At 37.6% G+C, this 18,572-nt stretch overlaps 1 protein-coding gene across 1 annotated transcript; it reads right to left on the reverse strand.

The window, feature by feature from the left end:
* Positions 1 to 14,605: 14,605 nt before the first annotated feature.
* On the reverse strand, positions 14,606 to 16,144 carry LOC149777849 (uncharacterized). The gene has a single exon (XM_089940491.1). It carries the CDS (start codon positions 16,142 to 16,144, stop codon positions 14,606 to 14,608), a length of 1,539 nt encoding a protein of 512 aa, XP_089796617.1.
* Positions 16,145 to 18,572: the final 2,428 nt, after the last annotated feature.

Consider the following 18,572-nt stretch of genomic DNA (forward strand, 5'->3'; position numbering starts at 1 on the left):
TCCAGGCTCCTAAACGGTCTCCTTCGATGTTAGGGTGATGTTGAATCGGGTGATGGATGTAAATGCAACTGTCCGTGTCAAAGTACAGGACGCGTTCCCCTAACAGTTCTAAAGCTTCGTACAATTTTAAGCGAGCATGGGCTGTCACGTAAGCCGCAATGATGACATTTCCAAAAGGGTCGTCTTGTACAAAGTCCAGATCTTCTTCGTAATTGACCAAGATCAAATTCTCTCGAACGACGTCCACGTGTTTCATGTATTTGGTTTTGTCGTGAATCATCTGGAAGTAGCGGGAAGGTTCTGTCAAATATTCCGTCTTGGGTAAACACGGTCGTTGTGCCATTTTACCCCACAAGCAATTTAACATCACTTTGGCAAACGATCGCCTGCCTTCGTTTTTCTCGATGTGGTCTAAAGTGATGCCTTCTTGTTCGTAGTATTTCTCTTTGAATTTTATTTGGTCTTCGGGAGTGTGACACCAGGAAGGATAGCCGCTGGCTTCTTGCTTCAGTTTCAAAAAGGCATCCACGTAGTCGGCGAAAATGCCTTTCTGCGTGGGGTCACCCTTGTGGTATTGTTGTGTCTTGGGAAAGTGGCAAATTTCGTACACTTCTAACAGTTGGTATCCCATGTCCAGAGCTTTGAACAATTCTACGCTGACCCAGGTTCCCGTCAAGGCCCGTTCTTCCTGGCTGTGATGGCAAGGTTGGTCTTGGTTGCACGTTTCGGCACAAGTACGGCACAAGGGAAACATCAGTTTACCTTGACAATGGTGAGGTAAGACGGGATGGTATAGGTTCGTAGGAGGCAAAACTTTACACTTGATCAAGCCTTCGTATTGTCGAATGTTGACCAGGTCGATGTGTTCCGTCAGCAATTGCGGGTGCCCTACAGGAAAGCGACAATATTTGCACACGTAGGGATACAGCGAACACACGTCCAAGTATTTGATTTCTTCTCCTTTCTCTTCGTCGGCTTGGTACAGCAAACAGGTGGCATTGGTCCTTCCTCCGTACAAACTATCCCTCGGGTTCAGCGGGTCCATGAACTGGTAACTTTCCACGAGGCGTTTAAACTCGGGATCGGTTTTCATACGGTGATCGTACTCGTGTTCCCACATTTCCACCACTTGGTATCCTTCCTGTTCTAACTTTAGGCGTCGCTGACAAGTGTCCTGGTACAAGTCTTCCATGGTTCTTTGCAAAAACTGATTTTTAGTGCCACGGTCAGGGTAACAAACAGGACATCCGTGAAATAAGCAACCGTTAAACTCGTACACGATCTTGGGGTTTTCTAAGTCCCAGCCATCGACCGAATACGTTCCGATGGTCTTTTCGCCCCCTCCGTTGCGGGCATGCTGAATCCACTTGTCTTCCTTGTCGCACAAGTAATGTAACCAACGTAGGGCTTTGACCGAGTATTGACGTTTGACAAAGTGGGTCGTTTGAGGGCTGATGACAGCCACGGTGTTTTCAGGCATGAATCGTTGTCGATACACTAGGGAACACGCTTTGGCAATGGTGCAAGCTTCTTTCAAAGGATCCACCCCTCCGTGTTCCATGAACAGTTCTCGAAATTTTCCACAGCAACGCCGTAAAATGTCCACGTCGGAACGACAATACTTTAGCATTTCTTCCTGAAAGTCGAAAGGGTCCGAGGCGTGAGCCTGGTACCAAGCGTAGAAAGCTTCTCGTTGTTCGGTACGCATGTTGTCGGGGTCGTAATAGTGAGCCTCAGGTAAATGGGGTAGAACGGCGTGTTGATTGGCTTCCGTATTGAAAAAGTGTGGAAAGTACCCTTTAGCCATTTCTGTCATTCCAAACGTTTTAGGCATTCGACTCAAAGGCATGGCCAAATAGCTCATCGAATCTTTAAACTGTACTTGTCCCACTTGCATGAAAATGATTTTGGCTCCGTTCAAAGTCACTTTAGGACGCTCGGTGCCTTGTTCCGTATAGTATCTCAAAAGAAACTGTCCATCGTATCCGGAGAAATTGTGAGCCATCACTGTGGCATGACGATGACAATCTCGGTAACGTTCGATGTCCTCTTGGCTCCACGTCTTGTCGACGGGGTCTAAGACCCATTGGGCAAAATCGGCTAACGTGTTCGGTCCCCGAAAGATTTTTTCACGTCCTCCAGGAATCTTGCTGCAGTGAGGGCAATGACTGAAGATAGGTTCTTGAATGCACTTCTCGCACGCTCGATGAGCCACGCAGAAATTAGGGATGTGAATGCCAGTCTCTTGCATGCATTCGAAATCGAAAAAGATGAAATTGCCTTTCTTCTTGTGACCGTCCTCTTTCTCTGGTGGGGGTTGGTATTTTTGCACGTAACATTGGTGTTCCAAGTCCACGATGTGGTGACAAATGTGACATTTTTTCTTTCCTCGACATACGTGTGCCTTGGCATTGTTGGTAAGTATGCCTTGTCCACACGTAGAGCATAATCTCAGGAGTTGACAAGCACATTTCTTCTGTGAACCTTGTGTTTTCAAATGTTGTTGGTAACAGGTAGGGCTGACAAACGTGCGCAGACAAGTCGAACAAGGCACTGGTTCTTCGCTCAGACAGGGTGGAGAGGCCAAACATCCTGGGCATTTCGATCCACAATGCTTGTGTTGCTCTCGATTGTTATAACCATAATCACATTTCTCACAATAATAACCGTATCCTAGGAATCCAGTAATACTGGTAATGGTATCGAAATGGCCATCGTTATAATAGACATGAATGTATTTTCCGTCCTTAAATTCTTGGCCTCGAAACAACAGAGACCCGCGCATTTCTTGAGGGTGCACTTTCAAGGTGTAGCGTGGAGCGAGGGCATCTTGCAATTTTTGCATCTCAGGAATGCCACAGGGTGTGTCTTTGGACAGTCCGGCTTGTTGTAACAGGAGTTCTGCTTCGTTTCGTTGTTTGGCTCGGTCGGATTGTTGAATAGTTTTCCAGGTTCTTTTCCATTCTACCGTGTCGTTCTTGTTGGCATAGGTTCGTCCCACCACGATGGCACGGGCTAAACACATCTGGTCATGAGGGTTGTTAATTCGGACGAGACTTGTTTTGGTGTTGCGAAGGTCGTCCACCAATAACATCTTTTTGCGTCCTGTCCCTTGAGGAGGAGAGACGTGGGTCATGTCCAGTGTGGCTTTACCATCGGTGATGTCAAACTGATCATTAGATTGTTGTACGTGTTGAATCTTGTCCATGACTTTGGAAGCGGTCAATTCTGCCGGGGTGCTAAACTCGATCCAAACAGGGGATTTCAAACCGTCGTGTTGTATGGAAAGTCTCAAGCGATCGTCTTCTTTGGGTTGACATTGTTGCTTGAGTGCAGTGAGCAAAGAATCCCACACCTCGGTGATGAACACTTCTGCTTTCTCTAACGGCACTTCAGCCTTGAAATCTTTAAACTTCACCGTGTATTTGTAAGCCGTGGTTCTAAATTTTCTAGAGGAGCGCTTTTCCGTCTCTCGAATGGAATAGTACTTTTCAGGGTTGACAAAGGGTGATGGACTTGGTTTAGAGGGTTTGGATTCTGGTTCACTCATGTCCTCTTCAAAATCACTGGCATGAATTTGTGCCAAGATTTCAGCCCTGGTACGAGGCGATAGATCACGTTTCTGCCTCTTACTTCTTTCTTCTTCTTCTTTCTTCTCGAATGAATGGGATCGTTTCATCTTGAAAGCAAAAAGTCAAATGACTCAAGTTCAAACACCATGAGCTACTTTATAGTCATGGCAGACCAGCGTATATAAAAGGGTGTGTGTCTTGTCCTTTCACTATTCATTTCACTCTCAAGCCGAGCACAACGATGGAAGAGACTAACCAGATGGAACGTTTCGTCAGAGCTTTGCGAGGGGTCATTAGAAAATTCTCTTCAGACCAGCCTACGGACTACTCTCCTTCCTTTAGAGATAAAAGTCAAGATACTTGCTATATCTGTCAGAAGAAAGGGCATTGGTCTTCAGAGTGTCCAGACCGTCAAAAACGAACAAAAACAGGGACTAAAAAAGACAAAAGTCAAGATACCTGTTATTATTGTCAAGAAAAAGGACATTGGTCTCCAGATTGCCCAAAAAAGAAACAAGAGGAGTCAGAAGAAAAGAGGGATTCTTCAGAAGAAGAGAGGGATTCTTCAGAGAAAGAAGAGGAAGAAAAAAGACAATTCTGTTTACAAGAGGCAAAGAAAGAGGAGAAGAAGAAAAGAAGAAGGGAAGAAAATGAGGAAAAGACGGTGAAGAAATTTAAAAAACAGAGAGACTAAACAAGGAGAAAGAAGAAGTCAATGAACTTTTCATTAAAGTGTTGTGAATTGTGAATTGGATTGTAAAAAATGGAGAAAAGAATAAATGAATGATATAAGGTAAGTGTCTTTGAGTTGTGATTTTAAAATAAGAACGTACACTCACGCACTCATACACAGACACGTACTATAAGGGTAAAATGGGTGGGGTTTATTTTTTTTTGAGTTATTGGCAAATTGAAATTGTATTTCTTTTCTAGAGTATTGGGTGGCCCTGAAAAGGGCCTTTTTTCTTCATGGTGAAAGGGTGAGTTTAAGCAATCAACTTTAACTGCCTTATGCCTTTGCCACGGCCAAGGCCTACTTCTGGACTGCGTAATGTTGATAATGATTGGGTTGAAATCACTAAGGGTGGTACGGTAGGCTTAGTCACAGGGTTAACGTGTTTAGCTCGGGAAGGTCGTATTCTCTTCGGTCGTGATAAAGAAGTCTGATACATTTGTTTCAGACTTCTTAACTCCGCTAAAATGTCCAACAGTACCGTGACCGTTTGATTTTCACCCTCTTGTTTCTTTGCTGCTACTTCTTCTTGCTGTTGCTGCTGTTGTTTTTTTCTTACCTCTTCTTCTTGTTGCTGTTGCTGTAGGAGAAAAGCCTGTTCCGCTTCCTTTTGTCGTTGCATAAATTTCTCCAATTCTTCTTTTTGTCTCTGTCTAAAATTTTCCACTTGCGGTAATGAAGAAGGTAACGAAGGTTCCGGAACAAATTCTTGCGAGGAGAGAAAATCCACAAAATCCCAATTCACCTCTTCTGAAAGTAAGTCCGAGTTCCCTTGGGCAGTCTCCCCTGCTGGTGCACCCCAATGGATCGTTTTCTGAGTTTCCGTCATGTTGAATCACTGTCGCATAGATTGACTGCACACAAGCGCTAGCGAATCTATATAGACTACGTGACGTCACAGACTGCTCTCTTCGGATTGGATGCGGGCTGACTGAATTCTGTAACGCGTGTTAGGATTGGTGAATGAACTCAATCCGTTTCAATCCTTCCTGTCCCTATAAATAAGCGCCGTTCACTGCATTGATTCACCTATTCTCGGAGCCTCAACATGTGGACAGACGTTGAATCTTCAACCCTTGTGTCAACAATGATGTTCAGGACGGACATGCTCATGTATGTCCGATCCAAGTGGACCGTTGTCCACAGGACCAACAGCAACCTGTGGATAAGAAGAGTCTATATAGAGAGACAAGGTTGCCTCAAGAGGACTCTGATGTATGGCCCTGCTGTAAGACGAAGTTTGAGGAAAAGAAGATGTCGCAAATGCCCTTTATGTTAAGGGCATATTAACATAAACCAAAGGCCCTTTTCAGGGCCCCCATATTTCTAGAAAAGAGATAGTCTTTGAATTGCCTACCCCTTTTTTTAAATTTAAATTTAAATTTTTAAATTTAAAAATTTTTTTAAAAAAAAAAAATCCCATATTCAATTCCCCTTGACGCTAGACAGTCCCACAATTTATTCCCATGTTAAATTCCCCTTGACGCTAGATTGTCCCACGATTTATTCCCATGTTAAATTCCCCTTGACGCTAGATTGTCCCACGATTTTTCTCCATGTTAATTTTCCATTGACGCCAGATTGTCCCAAGGGGTTCTGTAATGCTAATTCCCATTGACGCTAGGGTATCCCACTTCACTACTAAAATCGCAATGTAATTTCAGATCGTGTTATCATGAATTCTGCGGCGAGGAAAACCCCAATGTAATTAGATCACATTTTTAACATGAAACCACTAACCCAGAAAGCCAGTTTTTTCTGCACCATTTATCAGCGGACCCTATTTTCAGAGCAAAATCACATTTAGTTATAACATGAATAGAGATTGACCGTGTGTGTGTGTGTGTGTGTGTGTGTGTGTGTGTGTTTCAAAACATCTAGACCCTGAGATATTTTTTTGCTCAAAATCAAACAAAATCCTCTATAAAGGAAGCATATAAATGCTTTCCTTGAGGTGGGCCTCCTAGTGTAGGTAATGCTTATTAGTTAGAAGGAGGCATTATGATTCATACGTATTCTTAGGCATATGTTTAAGAGAACCGAAACAGGAGTTTGAAATGGTCATTATTTATTCTTTTAGTACTGTGCTGGTACCGTGCTGTGTTAAATCGATTAATATACGTATATCTTATCTTTTAGTTGTTGTTTTTAATAGCTAACAAGTATTATAGCAACTCATAACGGGACAAAACTGGCATGATGGCGTCATATAAGGGAGGGGCTTAATAACCAAATCACAGTCAAGTCAGTACACTACTGTGAGGTTTCTCATATAAAGTCACTATTAGTTTTATATATATCGATATATAAGTATATATATATATATATATATATATCAGCGATTAGTATGATGTCCTCGAGCTCTTTGGCAAATGGTGATAAGGGTAATACCAATCAGTCAAAGATAAAAGTGCTTGTTCCACGACGAGGATTTCTACCTATGTTGATAGGAACCTTGTTAAAAGTGGCTGCTGGTTTGTTATGGTTTATTGCTATACCTCTTTTAGAAGGAGTCTTGAAATGAAGAAGACAACAAGGGCAAGTTTCTTGAAAGCCATCACAATTGTACCCATGGATCTTCTATTCTCAGCCCTTGAGGCAACATAGTACCTCATCTTCTCGTGGTTTCCGGTTTCTTTTTTAAATGTTTGATCTTTTGATGACAGCACACGGTGTCAGTGTGAGTTTACTACGGTATCCTCTGTCTATGAATAGAGAGACCCTATACAAGATAATATCTTTTATGAGTCAAAATGAAGATCATCCTCATCCTTTTTTTTTTTTTTTTTTTTTTGAAAATTGGCCCGGTTATTGACTGAACTTTTAGCTCTGTTCTTCTCAGATAATTTCAATGTAAATGATTGGTTTGTCTAAATCTGGATTTTTGCCGCACAATAACATAAGTAACTATTAATTAAAAACGTCAGAGACATTAGCATGTTGTATCTATTCCCTTCTACATGAATATTTGTCCCCTCGTATCCTTAGTAGTATCAATATTTGTTGCATAGTTGCATCATAGTGAGCTCGTGCAGCTTTCTATGCCCATTGTAGCCCCATTTGTGATCTTGAATAAGAAGGCAGACGGATTAGACACGAACAAGAGCGATCACGTCAGAATGTAGCACTGATTAGACACGTACAAGACCGATCACGTCAGAAATGTAGCACTGCTCAGACACGTACAAGACCGATCAGTTCAGAATGTCGCACTGATCTGAACGCTTACAATCGTGATTTTGTAATTCATAAAATTAATAATATAAATACATTCAAGTTTTTTGATTGCATGTTTCAGACATTACAAGCAATATAGGACAGGTTCTATAAAAGAACTTAAGAATATTTGCCGGCATGCATTGTAGATACAAAATGGTTGAGAGAATAAGCAGCTCTTTACAAAATTATCTTTAAGTATTATTATGATTAAGTATTAAATAGGAAAGAAAAGGTCACAAATATTACTATAAAATCTCCGCATCTTTACGGACAAAAACTTCTTCTAGAAAAAGATACTCCATGTACGCTGCATAACTTCAATGTACTAGAGTTTCGCCGTTTTCAGAAAATGTCTCCACCTTAGAGTACAAGAAAAGCTTAGCTTAGCGCCAAATTCTGACTTTATTTTACAGTGTGTGAAGCTAAACACATGGCAAAAAGAAAATAGACCTTCACGATTTGCAACAAAGCATCAGAGACAAATTTGAAACTTTCTACGAAGCTTGTGTTGTTTCAACATTTTTATAACTACTTGTAAAAGCAATAACAACACTGAGATCCAAATTAGCAAATATCGAGAAATCCGTCACTTTTGACTATTAACTCAATTGCTTTACATTATTTTAATTCAAAATTAAATTGCATATTCTATGTATTCTGTGTAGTGTATTGTTTCCAATGTACATAAGAATGTTTCGAATGAATGAGAGAGAGAGAGAGAGCGAGAGAGTATGATTACATATTCATGCATCACGACTGATACCTATCGTGCATTCCACTCAGATTAGTTTTCTGTAGCGTTGTAAATGTATACTGCTCATACGTAGTTAATGGCGATTTAGAGATTTAGAGCATTTATGACTTATCCATGCTTATCTACATTTCACTACAATGGAAATGTCCTAAGAAATGAATAGGATAATTATCTGACATATAAACGGATCATGAGGAAATGATGTGAACTTCGGACATTGTGAGTGTTCGAGATATCTGTCCTCAAATTCGGGGTGGGGGGGTGTCAACGTTTTGCTGACTTATAAGAATTTCTCGCCATAAAAATGTACTTACGAAAGAATAATCCAACAAAAAATATTTATTATGATTGCAGTCTGCATCATGTTAGATACTTGCCGTATCTTTCCAACTCCTATATCTCCTGCTAAATTATGTGTTGAAAATGGTATTTAAACATGCTGCAAGCTGTAGGGATGAATAATATAAAAAAATGCCACGAAAATGATGCATAGTTGAGTTTTATGCTACTTACACCTATTGCCTTTCTTGACTGCAGATTAAAATAAAATTCTGTTTCTAAATATATGTGAGCCCTCGTGAGTATGCGGAGTGTGTCAGTGCAAGCTTAAGTTTTGACCTACTGTATGATACATGTACTCCTTGAAAGTGGGATATTGAAAACTTTTGAAATATTTTTATCTGTATAGGATAATTATTTCCGTAGATATTTCAGTTCTACTGAAACCCAGCGGAATGTGTACTACAGAACGGTGATCGGTATATCTCATTGCACCTACGTTGTCCCAAGTTTAATCCCTTTGAAGAGCATGAAAGGTTAAGTGGTCTCCCATCTTCTGCTGCATTTTTACTGTTTTTCCCTTCTTACAGACAATCTTGAGCAATCACATGTGCAACTGAGAGCATTTAATTTTAGTATTAAATACTTACTTTTTATTTGCCCTGCATAAGCGCCATCGTTTCATATCTTTATCGCTATCAACTCTATGAACAAGAGTGCAAGATGAATGAATGTACACCATAAGAAGAAAAACAGTTCGCGTTTGCGCATCATGCTGCGCAACATAAAACTGTTTCATACCCTCGCTTTTTCTAGCATAGTCGCGTATACTAGGAGGCGCCTTCGAGATGAACAGATTTACTCATTTAATTACAGAGGAAGCAAAATAAGAAACGAGAGGAAAACGAACGTAAATATAAGGGACTGGATTAGATAACATGCGACCCATCATTTATTTTGCTGTGAATGGAGGAACAGCTACGAACTTTTCACCTGATCTGAGTTCCAATGAAAGGGTACACGAATAGTAGTTACGGAAAGGAAGCTGACTTGCCTGAGAAGGTTTGCTCTATATCGATGTCAACACAGAAAATAAAATGGGTTGAAAATTCATTCATTATTTATTAAACATGCATATATAAGTAATGAATTCTTAAAATGAGAACGATATCTAATGCCGAAAAAAAATCTTGCAGTCAGTACAACACCAACTAGTTTTCATACTTTGAATATCTCGTCAAACACGAACTTTCCATATTTCTCTCTCTCTCTCTCTCTCTCTCTCTCTATATATATATATATATATATATATATATATATATATATATATATATATATATAGCATTGCATACCCTATGGGTGTAAAATTGAGGGTAAAAAAAACATTGGTGGCAAAACTGGGGGTCAATTAAAAAATATGGGGATCAAAAGTGTTCTGACAAATTTTCATATGACATACTTTTTCAGCTTGAAATAGGATATTGCAACTTGCACAACATACTCTCTCTCTCTCTCTCTCTCTCTCTCTCTCTCTAAACATACAAATAAACTAACACGCACAATTAACAAACAAATGCATTGTCCATTCAAAGAATAATTGTATTAGTTCATTTTTCTTTTAAAGTCGTACTTGTAACAGTATCCTTATAATCTTTTTGAAGCAATATTATAGACCAACACATTCATACAAGCCAATACAAAAAGCCTAATAAATCTTTTAAACCAAATGGCAGTTAATTTACTGCCTTTCATAAAATGTGTACTATCATATTTTTCATTGTACTTCGTCCTAGAACACATTTATCCAAAAAATCAAGGAGGCTAATGATTCATCTTCTTTCTAATAGGTTACACTTGAACTTTAAGATCTTTCTTTTATTGCAGCAAAGTTATAAACCAACAAATCTGCAATGACCACCTGACTCTGAAATCTAAATAACGCATTTGTCACGGCAAGTTTACTGATTACTTTGTTGTGAAAGAATGTCTTGGGTTATAACGTATTCTCAAGATATCTTGTGGCGAACGAGGGCAGATTTTTTAAAATTCTTAAACCATATCACGAAAGGATTATTCACTTTTGCAGACTTCGCACTCACGCGATAAGAAGTCACACCGGTAATCCTAATGGATGTGCCGTATTCCAGTCAGGGGAATTATTTTCTCCGTTTTTCATTAAAGTTAGATCCACAGTTACTCTTTTGTGTTGGCTTCTTTCACTTTCTTCGCTAATGATTCTTAGTGCACGATGTTTTAATCTGGAGATCACTTTCTTGTGCAACAAGCACTGAGGTTAAACATCTTGATGACATCTTGCTGAGCTCGATGGAAATCGTGCGAGAGCTCGTGAGGTTAGGGGAAGTTACTCCATTCATAACATTGCCTATGCTACTCTGGTTCCTTATTTCGTATGTTCCATGCATTGCATTCTGCTATACGAATAGAGGAGCGCAAAGCAGGGAGCAAACAAAGCGGGGATCCAGTCAATGCCTATGCGCGAAGTATATCCCTCGTCCAACGCATTGGATATTAAATAAACCCCGATCGCAGTCTGCGAATCCTTTGCGTCGAAAAAAACACCGCACGGCAACAAAATGTGTGCGTCAATTTTCTTCAGCGTGCGTCCCTGATGCACAAATCTGCGTAAAGGGAAACACTGTATATATATATAACTTCAAACTTGTGGTATATATGTATAATTGCCAAAGGTGTCGATACCAAATCCGGTCCAATGTTTCAGGCTAAACAAACACTTTGCCAATGGAACAAATTGCTCCTATCAAAACAAATCGAACACGTAATGAACGTGTTATGACAGGACCCTCAATATAACACGATATGCAAACGCTTTATGAAAGAGACAAAGGACACTTACAAAGGCAAAACAAACACTTAAGACAGAATTTATGAGAGGGAGAAGTCTATGCATTCTGGTATAAATAAAACTCTTCCTTGAAAAGTGTCAAAAAGAAAGAATAAAAAAATTAAGAAAATATCCATGTAAATAAACAAAACAACAACTACATCTCTCTCTCTCTCTCTCTCTCTCTCTCTATATATATATATATATATATATATATATATATATATATATATATATATATATATATATATATATATATATATATATATAAACACAAGTGTTCCTCTGCATCAGATTGATTGTCCAAGAATGAACAAGATCAATTTTACATTGAATATGATGTTACTGATGACATTCAATATGATATTACTGTCTAGATTGAATATTATATTATTGATGACATTCAATATGATATTACTGTCTAGATTTAATATGATGTTGCTGATGACATTCAATATGATATTACTCTTTAGATTGAATATTATATTATTGATAATATTGAATATGATATTACTGTTTAGATTGAATATTATATTATTGATGACATTCAATATGATATCACTGTTTAGATTTAATATGATGTTACTAATGACATTCAATATGATATTACTGTTTAGATTTAATATGATGTTACTAATGACATTCAATATGATATTACTCTTTAGATTGAATATTATATTATTGATAATATTGAATATGATATTACTGATAACAGTTAAAATGACATTACTAATAACACTGAATATGATATTACTGACAAAACTGAGTACATTACTTTGGCATTGTATGACATTCATCATCATCATCATCATCATCAATCCCGTAACCCAAGAGTTCGTTGGGGTACCACAATTGATTTTGCAAGTAATTCTCTCAATCTTTCCCCGTTCTCTATTACCCTTTGGGAATCTCCAAACCCCATGCCCGTCCACTATTTAATGTTGTCTTCCCACCTCTTTTTCTGTCTGCCACTTCTCCTGCACCCCCGCAATGTAGCTTGCAAGATTGTTTTTGCCAGTCCAGATGATCTTGAGACATAATCATACCACTTCAGTTTGCGTTTCTTTACAATGGTCAAGAGGTCTTCATAGAATCTTGTGGCTCGTTGGATCCGGCTGTGGACCTCCTAGTTGGTTACATGGTCGATGTATGAGAATCCCAAGATCTTGCGGTAGCATATCATTTCGAAGGTTGGAAACCTTCTTTGTAGATATGATGTGAGCGTTGAGGTTAGCACAAGCATACAGAAAATGGATATGGCAATCGAGCACATCAGCTTTAATATGGAGCCAATAGCAATGTAATATGATATTACTCTTGGCATTTAATATGATATTACCGATAACATTCAATATATTACTGATAACAGTCAAAATGATATTACTGATAGCAGTCAATATGATGTTACTGATAACATTCAATATGGTATTATTGATATAGGTCAATATGATATTACTGATAGCAGTCAATATGATGTTACTGAGTTATTACTGATAATATTGAATGTGATATTACGGATAATATTGAATTTGGTATTACCGAAAGCATTGAAGATGCTATTAATGATATTACAGTCAATATGGTATTACTGATAACATTCAATATGGTATTAATGATGTTACAGTCAATATGATATTACTGATGACATTCAATATGATATTACTGATAACATTCAATATGGTATTATTGTTATTACAGTCAATATGATATTGCTGATAGCAGTCAATATGATGTTACTGAGTTATTACTGATAATATTGAATATGATATTACAGATAATATTGAATATGGTATTACTGAAAACCTTGAAGATGCTATTATTGATATTACAGTCAATATGGTATTACTGATAACATTCAATATGGTATTACTGATGTTACAGTCAATATGATATTACTGATGACATTCAATATGATATTACTAATGTTACAGTCAGTATGATATTACTGATGACAGTCAATATGGTATTACTGATGTTACAGTCAATATGATATTACTGATGACATTCAATATGATATTACTAATGTTACAGTCAGTATGATATTACTGATGACAGTCAATATGGTATTACTGATATTACAGCCAAAATGATATTACTGATGACATTCAATATGATATTACTGATATTACAGTCAATATGATATTAGTGATAACATTCAATATGATATTACTGATAACATTCAATATGATATTACTGATGTTACAGTCGATATGATATTACTGATGACATTCAATATGGTATTACTGATATTACAGCCAAAATGATATTACTGATGACATTCAATATGATATTACTGATATTACAGTCAATATGATATTAGTGATAACATTCAATATGATATTACTGATATTACAGTCAATATGATATTACTGATAACATTCAATATGGTATTACTGATATTACAGCCAAAATGATATTACTGATGACATTCAATATGATATTACTGAGTTAATACTGATAATATTGAATATGATATTACAGATAATATTGAATATGGTATTGCTGAAAGTATTGAAGATGCTATTATTGATATTACAGTCAATGTGATATTACTGATAACATTCAATATGGTATTACTGTTATTACAGTCAATATGATATTGCTGATAGCAGTCAATATGATGTTACTGAGTTAATACTGATAATATTGAATATGATATTACAGATAATATTGAATATGGTATTGCTGAAAGTATTGAAGATGCTATTATTGATATTACAGTCAATATGATATTACTGATAACATTCAATATGATATTACTGATAGCAGTCAATATGATATTACTGATAATACAGTCATAATGATATTACTGATAACATTTAATATGATATTGCTGATAACATTCAATATGATATTACTGATATTACAGTCTTAATGATATTACTAATAACATTTAATATGATATTACTGATAACATTCAATATGATATTACTGATAACATTCAATATGATATTACTGATATTACTGTCAATATGATATTACTGATAACATTCAATATGGTATTACTGATAGTACACTTAATATATTAAGTAATGCTACATGCTAATTCTAAGCATTCCAAGTTTATTTCTCTCCAAAAATATTGAATTTATAAAGTCCCCTTGAAGAAAGGTGCTTAAATCGTGTTTAATGTGTGAACAGATCCTGTGAAATCGGATTGCTTGGAAACAGTTTAATGAAAAATATCATTTTAATCTAAATATGCAACATGTATTCCCCTCACCTTGGTTTGTAATGAGAGAAGTAAAACCATGCACACTAAAGACAATTTTCTGTCGTACAGTAAGTATTTCAGACGAAAGAACGTTTATAAGACATCCATCCGGAGACAAATGGTGAATGTTCTGAGACCAACGTCCTACTACATAGACGTTTCCATCTCTGTCCACTCCAATACCCATTGGTCCCGCAAGTTCAGCATTTCTGTATTTAAAGAGCATGTGCCTATCCAGTCCAAAGCCGTACACAGAGTCAATATCAAAACATGACATATAGATACATGTTTTGGACTTGTTCGTGGCCAGGTAGGTTCCTTTGCCTCCCTTCTGATTAATCTCGTGGTAACATTCTTCCTTCCCGGACGTGGTCCATATGCTCCAAAAATAGTTTTTGTTACCAGTATCGTTGTATCCCGAAATAACCACCCTGTCCTTTCCGATGACAGTCAGTCCGTCACAGTAATACTTCGTATTAATGCTACTGCTCGGTGTGAACCGGAACTTCTTCCCATTAGTTACCGTGCAGGTCAGGAACTGTATCTTCTTCTCATTGGGCAGTGACACCGCCATCTCTTCATCATTAAACACGCACACATCCCCAGGATCTGTAGAACATCGATAGTGAATGATATGCCGATATTGGGAATCATATAAGCAGCACATCTGCATCCTTTTATCAACTAGAATTAAATAGTCTGTGGACAGTAGAGCGGCACCAGTGTAATCCGGTGAATACAAAATGCGCCACAGATCGGGACATCTGCTTATTTTTACATGTCTTCCATTATCAAGAGTTCTGTTGATTCTCCGTAGGGTCTCAATCTTGTCTTCAGTTTCCACTCTGCCCAATTCAGGACCTCGTAAAGACAACAAATCGTTCAGGCTGCCACACTTGGTAAACTTAATATTTTTAGACTTTAATTTCCCATACTTGCTGAAAACTTGATCCCTAATTATGAACATGCGTTTTTGTTCCTGATATTTGGTAACGAAATTCTGGATCTTGTTTCCATTTAGGATCACTGAATCGAGACGCTGAGTCGAGATCTCTACTTCTGCGAGCAAAGAGTGGCAGTGGTCAATATCTTCTGTTTTCTTGGCGAATTCATCATCATGAATCCGTTTTGTTTGCTGCTCAACATCTCTCTCCAAATTATCGATCAATTCCAGGACTCTGTCTTTCATCGTTTTGATAGACATCAATACATCTTGAATGTTCTCCTTAAGTCTTTCTAAATTACGCTGATTGTTTTTTATGTATTTCAACAAATATTCCTGTATGCGTTTTAATTCGTCTGCCAGATGTTGTGAATTGCTAGCCAAAGTCTCATTTTCAAGCGATTCTATATCCACTATATTGGGACAGTCTTTATGAGCGGAGAAGTAACATTTCATGCAGCAAAGAGCGTCATGATTCTTACAGAAGTATGATATGTCCTCCTCCTGATGGATGCTACAGTGATTCTCTAAACCGGCATTCATTTCGGCCGATAGATTTCCAGACATTTCTTATATCATGAATATTGTGCGTCTTGTTGAAAACTGTACTGTTGTGAATTTATACAAGCCCCAACACGATAATCTATGCAGTGTATATAGAATCCGCTTCGATTCGTGAAATCGCCTCCCACAAAACATGAGTCATTTGCGCAATCTACTTTTAGTTTCGATTAGTCAGAAATAGAATGAATATCGGTCTTTCGTGGAAACAACACCGCTGATTCTGTCAGGTCTATATAATTTTTTGTATTGTTGTCAGTGTTTAGAAAGATAACCTATTGCTTGAATTATGTGAGCCAATCAAAGACGAAGACTTATCGGAAATGGGCGTCGTCTTGTTCTCGGTTATCATGTATATACAAACATTTCTGTGCGATACAATAATCTCTGTTTTTACACAGCGAGTCACTCAAAACTTAGGGAACATAAATAATGCGCAGCATATTTGCAATACGCTTGAGTGAAACTGATGCACAAACGTACCCGTGGTTCTCTCTCTCTCTCTCTCTCTCTCTCTCTCTGTTAGGAAGAAATTGATAGCACATGCATTGGCCTGGACTTGAATGAACGATAGCCGCTCGATAGTTAATATGGCATGATAGTATGCATTCCCAAAGGAGTTACCAACCACAGATAGATTTGGGAATAAAAAGTTCTACAGTGTGACAAATTAGTCATGTAAACGATAGTCAACTGATACGAGTGCATATCACATGACCTGTTTTATTTATGCTGCTCCCCTGCATCTCGGGTTAGAAAAAAAACTAATGCAAGTGACACGTTCTAGTATCGCCGGGTGCAGTGAGAGGGGTGATTTGAAATGGACTTTAAGCCACTTAGAATTTACCAGCATTTACCAAAAACATGCTCAAAGTGTGAACGATGATGATGATCCAAATCGAGGGAAACGGTCATTGTGGAGAGTTGCAGATTTGGCAAACGCCTTTTTAAATTTTTTGTATACATACACACTGGCTCGCTAATTAATAGTGCAAATCCCTTACGACAATCCTGTTTCACAAAGCAGTTAAACACCCCAAAAATCTGAATGACAAATCCGATTCATAAAAGGAAACACAATGCAAAACTCGCGAATACGTGATTGGTGTAAGGAAACAAATTGCAAAACTATCTAATACGTGATTCGTGTAAAGAGAAACTATGCAGTAGTAGCCAAACGTGATAAAAAGTATGAAATTATCAGGCATATTTACGGGCAATAACTTCATAATTTATAGGCATGTTACTGAATGTGAAACAGAAAGTGTTATATATATATATATATATATATATATATATATATATATATATATATATATATATATATATATATATATATATATCCGCAGTTATATAGATTACTGGTAACTAATTGCACGTACTAGATCTTAGTATTTCTAAGAAGAGAGTTACAGCAAATGCACGTACTATATCATGCTATTTCTAAATACTGAGTTAACACTGGGAGTGCAGTATATGTACTAAATAGGGAGTTATAACTGAGACTACAGTACATGCACGTACTAGATCTTACTATTTGTAAATAGGGAGTTATAACTGAGACTACAGTAGATGCACGTACTAGATATATGTCTAAATAGCGGGTCAAAACTGAGAGTTCAGTAGATGCACGTACTAGATCTCACAATTTCTAAATACCGAGTTCAAACTGAGAGTACAGTATATGCAATACTAGATCAGGGGTCTTAAACTCAAACACCTTGCGGGCCGCATGAGGGCATTTTCTATGGCCCAAGGGCCGCACCGCATTTGTTATCTCTCATGACACTTTGTGACACCAATCATTTTGCGGGCAACATGATACGATATGGCGGACCACGTGTTTGAAACGCCAGTACTAGATCTTACTGTTTCTAAGCAAGGAGATAAAAATCACAGTACAATATTGATAGGTTACCGTATTTGAATGAGCAGATATAAACTAGTTTTTCGGATGAATATACTGCACGACATTGGAAGTGCAGTATATCCATCCGACAAATGCAGCAACCTTTTTATTATATGTTCATTTTCTTATTCTACCTAAGGCTTAATTATATAAAAAAAGATACATTACAAGAAACAAAGTGACTGAATTTATGTTGTATTCAAAACTAAATACACAAGTGCAGATTGATCAGTACACAACAACAACATTATTATTGCGCACATGACTCGGCCCAGATAAATTTGAAATTAATTGCTCGCTAGACATCACTTTCAAAAGAAAATGGCGTTTTAGTCCACTTAAAATTGAAATTTAGAGTCATAAGTAGTAAATGGGGGCACCCTAGCGTCAAGGGGAATTAGCATTACAAGACCCCTTGGGCAACTCTAGCGTCAAGGGAAAATTAACATGGAGAAAAATCGTGGGTCAGATTAGCGTCAAGGGAAATTAACATGGAGAAAAATCGTGAGTCACTCTAGCGACAAG

The sequence above is a fragment of the Sinohyriopsis cumingii genome, chromosome 17 (genome assembly GCF_028554795.1).
Source record: "Sinohyriopsis cumingii isolate HCF-2022 chromosome 17, ASM2855479v2, whole genome shotgun sequence".
Classification (NCBI taxonomy): domain Eukaryota; kingdom Metazoa; phylum Mollusca; class Bivalvia; order Unionida; family Unionidae; genus Sinohyriopsis; species Sinohyriopsis cumingii.